This window comes from Penicillium mononematosum (genome assembly GCF_028829835.1).
Source record: "Penicillium mononematosum strain IBT 11891 chromosome Unknown utg000003l:1.0-8172316.0:1.0-8177699.0, whole genome shotgun sequence".
NCBI classification, from domain to species: Eukaryota; Fungi; Ascomycota; class Eurotiomycetes; order Eurotiales; family Aspergillaceae; genus Penicillium; species Penicillium mononematosum.
The window spans coordinates 5,575,302-5,582,097 of NW_026643273.1; the positions used below are offsets into that span (position 1 = coordinate 5,575,302).

At 47.8% G+C, this 6,796-nt stretch overlaps 2 protein-coding genes across 2 annotated transcripts; both read left to right on the plus strand.

The window, feature by feature from the left end:
• Positions 1 to 1,680: 1,680 nt before the first annotated feature.
• Positions 1,681 to 4,058, plus strand: N7519_007136 (response regulator; the record flags this gene model as incomplete). Its single annotated transcript, XM_057293912.1, has 4 exons — positions 1,681 to 2,890; positions 2,943 to 3,598; positions 3,662 to 3,838; positions 3,882 to 4,058. 4 exons carry the CDS (start codon positions 1,681 to 1,683, stop codon positions 4,056 to 4,058), a joined length of 2,220 nt encoding a protein of 739 aa, XP_057148723.1.
• A 1,056-nt stretch (positions 4,059 to 5,114) lies between these two features.
• N7519_007137 (uncharacterized protein) lies at positions 5,115 to 5,303 on the plus strand (the record flags this gene model as incomplete). Its single annotated transcript, XM_057293913.1, has 1 exon — positions 5,115 to 5,303. One exon carries the CDS (start codon positions 5,115 to 5,117, stop codon positions 5,301 to 5,303), a length of 189 nt encoding a protein of 62 aa, XP_057148724.1.
• Positions 5,304 to 6,796: the final 1,493 nt, after the last annotated feature.

The window sequence follows — 6,796 nt, forward strand, 5'->3', positions numbered from 1 at the left end:
CTTAGAAGGCGGTTTTGATTAAGCGGGTGTTGTTTCAGGATATATATAGGTAGGCAGCATAAGATGAGAAGATCAAGGATTCTGAAATATCCAAGCCAGAGGTTCTGTCACACTAATTCCGTATATGGCTTAGCTTACCATTCCAGCCCTGAGTTCGTCCCACTGCGCTTTGAAGGGAATAATAGGGCACTCTAGGGCATTAATATAGGAAACGATTTCAAAAGCGCCTTGATCAAACTCTGGATACGTGGTAGTATATCTATCAAACAACAAACTTCTTAGCATCAATCTTAAAACATAATTTCGATTTTCTTATGGTTACAATCTTTGCAATTGCCTATACACATCTAATGGAGAAGCGACAGGCCAATGGCTTATAGAGTTTGTATGCATATGGCAAGGGCATCGACGGGCTGTCTAGCTTCTATGCAGATGGTAAACATCTCCCACCCTTAAATGGATCACCACCTAATCATATTGATTGAATAGGTTAAGCCCAGATCAGTGATCTGTCACTATCAAACGCAACCAACCAGTTCGCAGTTTCTTCTAGGCCTTAACCTCCGAGTCCTCACGACGGATGTCTGATTAGATATCTAGTGACGTTTGGCGACAACCAAAACACCTGGGTTGTTACCCCAATACCCCGACCACAACCACCACTGAGTCTGACATATTCATGACAGCCGGTGTAGCCTCCGACACCAATTTGCTGGGATTGAGCGATACTGGATTAATGGCTTGTCCAGTCATATTTACCACTCCGAGCGGACAGGGAAGTAACAACACAGTTGCCACGAACACAACCGTACCGGTACCACAAACCAATGTGTGGACTTTGTATGGAAAATATGTTGTGTGCAGCCAGGACGACGTCAACTTCTACGCCCAACAGGACAAGATGGATGGTATATATTGTTATGGAGTGCAACTGCAGATGCAGCTCTTCGGAATGTTCCAGTGACCCTAAGAACCATCGGCCCTTTGTCTCTGGCTAAGCGCTGGTGTAGTGGATATATTGTTATCGGCATTTATGTTCAGCTATTTATGTTGATTACGAATCTGATGGCTTCTATGTTGATTTAACTCTGCCTGAATGTCGATTTAGACTCAGTTCACGTAAGCCCTGGAGGTACTGCGAATAAACCTGTTATATCCAAGCTTAAGGCTCCTATGCATACTGCATTTTAGCTCTACCTAGGTATACATATATGCCTCCTCGCCTAACAGAAAACAAACCCCGTAATTTAGATGCCTAATAATCTTGTGATATATGTATTCTCATGTGCCATCTTGTGTTTTTCTACCCCAAATGCCCGAATAAACCCCTCAATCCTTTGTAGGTTAGTCCAGCATTAGCCTTAAAAAGGCCATAGCTTTTTTCCTTGGCCGGGAGATCAACTAACCCAGCTGACTCCAAGTCCCAGTTTCCCCCTCTCAACTTCTTTTGACCTTTGACCTCTTTGCCTTTGAAGCTATATTGGAGCTATATTGACGGAAAAGTACGAAAAAGTCCGAAAAGTCCGAAAAGTACGAAATTTTCCTTATCGGGAGAATAACAACAGAGAACAATCTGTGTTTCTCCCACTTTCTCTCTTGTCAGAAATGAAGACCCAACGATGCCAGAACGGATATCACGTCTGAAGGCGAAGTTACTTGGACGATTATCTCCAAAAGCGGATGCGGATCCGAGTTCCCACTTCAACCAGAAAAACCCCCTCGCGCCCTCTTGACTCCAACAGATCCGACAGCATCGCATCTTCAAATTTGGACATCGGTTCTTCTCGCGACCGCCAAGTCGAGGAACCCCTATCTCCAGGGACAAACCAGGAACTGAATTCTTCCGTGTCTGCGCCTTCGGAACAGCCTCATCACACAGGAACTCGCAATTGTACGCCGTCGACCGAGCCATATAATTCCTCCTTGCCGACTCCTATCTCGGCCGATCCTCCGTCTCCCCTCGAAACCCCTCCGTTATCGACTCCTCCGCATTCCGATACCACCTCCTTCCAGTCCACCCACTTGAAAGCTCAAACTCCAATCCTACCCGGGACTCCATTGACTCCAGCCTTGGATACTGTTGTCGAGTGGCCTACGAATGATCGCCGACCTTCTACCTCCTACTTTCCTCCAAGCAAGCGCCCGAGCCTCGCGATCCGTCGTCAATCTCTTCTCCCAGCGACACAACAACACTTGATTAGCGGGCTACTAGACGCGAGTCTTTTCTCTTCAGGTGACCAGGGTAGTGGTTTCACTCCTCTTGTTCCTCACGAGATGGTCACACGCCGGGTTTGGGTCAAACGGCCCGGTGGTTCGGCCACCTTGGTGCCGTGCAGAGACGACGCGGTGGTGGATGAGCTACGCGACCAAGTCATTATGAAATACGGAAACTCATTAGGGAGAAGCTTTGACTCGCCCGACATCGCTATCCGGGTTTCGCCACGAGAGGGTACGAATCGACCAGGTCACACTGAACGCCTTTTGAGCCCGGAGGAAGCCCTGTCATCTATTCTCGATGCATACTATCCTGGTGGACAAAAAATCGAGGAAGCACTGGTGATCGATGCACCGTCACGGCGGACCCCAAAGCCATCGCCGCGCCATTCGATCTACCAGCACCACCATTCAGAACCCGGCGAGCATGGCGATTACTTCCCTCTCATGCCACCGGTCAATGCGAATGCGGGCACACCCTCTGCACACTCGGGATCTGCATCAGCAGCGGCTACTGCGCCGTCGATTTCCATTCTCAACACTGGGGTTGCTCCTCTACTGCCATCTCCAGGAAGCCGTAGGGCACGGCATCAGCAACGACCTCCGTTGACACGACACAAAACAAATTCTCCCACTATTCTTCATAACCAGAACACCCAAACTCCTGGCATAACAGGTACGTTTTCAGACAACTTTGCTTTGCTCCACATGGCCACTGACATCCATAGAAACCGGCGCTACTCCTCATTCCCAACCTATCCCGCCTCCCACCGCTCCCGCAGTGCCTACACCCCCGCCGGCAGCACCGCCGGTAGAATCTCCGCAGGTGAAATCACACACTCCCCCGGCAACTGCATCACCACGCGTGGTCCGGAAATCAAAAGCAGCCACTTCTCCTGGTGCTATGTTTGGCGGGTTGATTGACGGCACCGTTCCGCCAATCAATGTCCTCATCGTGGAGGACAACATCATCAACCAGAAGCTTTTGGAGGCCTTCATGAAAAGGTTGAAAGTGCGCTGGAAATGTGCAATGAACGGCGAAGAGGCAGTGCGGAAATGGCGACAAGGTGGATTCCATTTGGTCTTGATGGACATCCAGCTGCCCGTGATGAACGGTTTGGAAGCCACCAAGGAGATCCGGCGTCTGGAGCGCTTAAATGGCATTGGTGTCTTCCCGAAGACAGCCTCTGGACGCTTTAGCGCGTCCAGTACATCTCCCGCGGACAGAAGACCCGGCCTTCACCGTACGGTCAGTGAAGAGGACACTTTGTCGGATCTCTCACTGTTCCGGAGTCCAGTCATTATCGTCGCATTGACAGCTAGCAGTCTGCAAAGTGACAGACATGAAGCATTAGCTGCTGGATGTAACGATTTCCTGACCAAGGTAAGTCGGCTCCCTACTGCAACCATTTTCTTCTCAAGAAGTATGCTAACATTTCTCGAATAGCCTGTCGGATTCCCTTGGCTTGAGCAGAAAGTGACAGAATGGGGCTGCATGCAAGCCCTGATTGACTTTGAAGGCTGGCGTAAATGGCGCGGCTTCTTGGACTCTCCTCGCGCCGCCTCGCCAGTTGATACATCAGCCAGCCCGATGCAAGGTGGCTACCGCAAAGAACCACCACAGGTGGATCCCCCCATCGCCCTCGACTTCCCGCCCTGCTAATAAGCCCGACCACCACGACCCCAAGCCGCAGCTGCCAGATGTCGCGCAAATCATGCGGGAAGATTCATGGGGTAGCGGCAGTCCCGACAGCCTAGACTCACTTTCGAGTCCGCAGTTGCCAACACCGGGAGATACCGCGCCAAGCAGTAGTGCGACGGCCGCGCCTCCGGGTGAAAAATGAGGACGGATTTGTCTTTGGATGGGTTACCATGCTTTGGTCCCTATACGCTTCTATCAATCCTTTTCCAACTTGTTTGATTCGACTTTCTGTCTCTCTCATCGAATACCCCGCATAGCAACGTGTCTTTTCCAATCTCATCCTTTCATCTTCTTGTCATGGTAACATGCACTTCACTTCGAGGTTCTCAAACCTAATGCACCTCGTGAATCTTATTTTGGCCGTACGAATCTGTCTTGTTATTTTGCGCTACATACGCACATCTGTTCCTTCTGTGGCTGGTTTCTTTTGTCCCGTCCACGATTTTCACTCTTGCATACGATTGTCGTGCAATGGGGATTCTCATATACACGACCGAGATATCCCGTGCCTATATTCTTCAATGTATAGCTTTCTTTGTTCGTTCCGATTATCGGCTAGGGAGATTGGTGGTATCCTCCTTGCACCTACTTCACTAATTCTTTGAGCGGTGATTCGTATACATACATTTAGCCATAGTATTCAAAGTATTAGCTTCGACATTGTACGCAATCCATATCCCTTTCCAGAATCTCCGGCATCCAAGGTAACACAACATCTCTCAAAGCAACGAACTCGTCCAATAGCTGTTAATCAGGTACGAAATCAATATGTAGATCTGTACAATGTGATCATAGCACCAATCACGAGAGAGCAGCATGACCCCAAGTACGAGGAGCAACCCAGAGAAGCTTTAGAGTAGCAAATAATATCAAGTCCGGACTTTATGCACTTATGCAAATCGAGTTCCGGGCTTTGTCTGCTGAGTATTGTCCTGCATGTGATGTTCCTATTGTCTTTGATTCCTTAAATACCTTAATCTGGCCCCCGATCTTCTACACCCATATATTCTCCATACACCCTATACCCTACACCTTACACCTTAGAAAAATACCACATACAAGTCTATCATCTATCATTATCTCCCGAGCAATATACCATTTACCAAAAGACCTCCTCTCACACCCTACAACCTACAAACTACAAACCACAAACCACATACCCCGCATCTTACCATTCACCCCCTCACTCAGCTCGACCATGCAGTCATCAAAGACACCATCAGCTCCAGTCTCCCCTACTACTACCTCATGGATCCAAAGTGCCATCGCCTCAATCGGCTCTATTTTGAAACCTTCCTCCAAGGAAGACGAGTCTGAATCCGACGCGATCTCCGGATGGGTTGGGGCGAGAAGGCGACGCTGTCGGTCTGTCGGGGAGGCTCGTTGAGAGTCGACTATCTGGTTGTTTGGTTACTTCCTACATGCATGAATGGGAAGAATTGAAACGGGATAGGAATGGAAGTGGCTGAATGTAATGGCGGGACTGTTGGGCATATACCTCTTGCTTTTTTGATTGACGAGGCGCTGTGCATTTGATTTTGATATCTCGGGGTTCTTAGTTCTTATATTTTCGGGGTTCTTTGTTTCTAAGGGCTTGCAGGACTGGTTAGGAATGCATGATATATGATATCCATACAGTATTCATTGGCTTAGAACTATGAATATGGGAGTGATATGACCATCCCATTCTGCTTGCACTAATATCAAGATTGATAGTTTAAACTAACTGCTGTTGTTATTTATGTTCATAGAGACTTAAGGAGCATTTAGTTCATACACCTAAACCATGCGTACGGCAGTGTATACCCACCAGTGCGCCATATCGTATTTCGCTAGTAGAATATTTCATAAAACTAGTATTCGTGTGTTTTATTAACTATGCCAATCCTGGATATATCTAGGGCTTTGTGGGGGCCTGATACTGTTGAGCGATGCTGCGCTACACAATGGGAGATTCCGCTAGCGGAAATTGCTCATTGGTAGGGCCCATGCTAACTGCACTTGTGACTGTTACGACGACTGGGATGAAGAAAGTCGCTTCGCGGGCGAGCATGTCGACGATGTCGAACACTTGGCGGGGATTGCCGACGTGTCGGACGAGAAGAGGCTATTTTACCTCGAAATAGCTTGTGCACATGTGGCGAGAGCCAGGAAGGCAAGCAATGCAATGGATGTACGCAGACATGGTAATTGGTGGAGTTGAAATGAAGATGAAATCGAAAAGGATGAATATGAGGTGGACGAGCGAGAGGCTAGGAAGAGGTTGATCACTGACCTTGAAACGCGTCTGAGGGACGTTGGGGGATTGTTTCTTGACAAGGCCATACAATCAAAGGCACAATCTCTAGGGGAAGCAGCTGGGGATCAAGAGCTTTGGGGCTTGGTTGAAGCGAAGCCGCAGACTTGTTGGAGGAACTACAGTCAGTCACGCTCTTAGGAGCTTTCCCCTGGTCTTCCAGGTTGATTATGACTATGTATTATATGAAATTTACCTCTAATTACTTCTACTGATCAAGTTCTAAGACTATATATCTCCTAATCCGGCTACCTTCAATACATGTACACATCGCGTTGCGACAACTTCTTGAATATCTACCAAGATCGAAATATAGCCAGCGTAATGCGCTAATCAGCAATCAGTTTTTGATTTCTACGAGAAACAGATATTCAACTGAGAAGGGAATGTTTGGGAGTCAGACTAGTACTTAACGAGTACGAAGTACTTAGCAAGGGAATGAAAGTTGAAGGACGAGCTCTTGGTATCTGATAGAATATCTATTCCGGGACAATCCATTTCTATTAGATTGTTTTTATCTCGTTTATTGATATTAAAAAGCAACCTCATGTTTTCTCCCCTCGCAATTTGCATCCTTTAAAGGT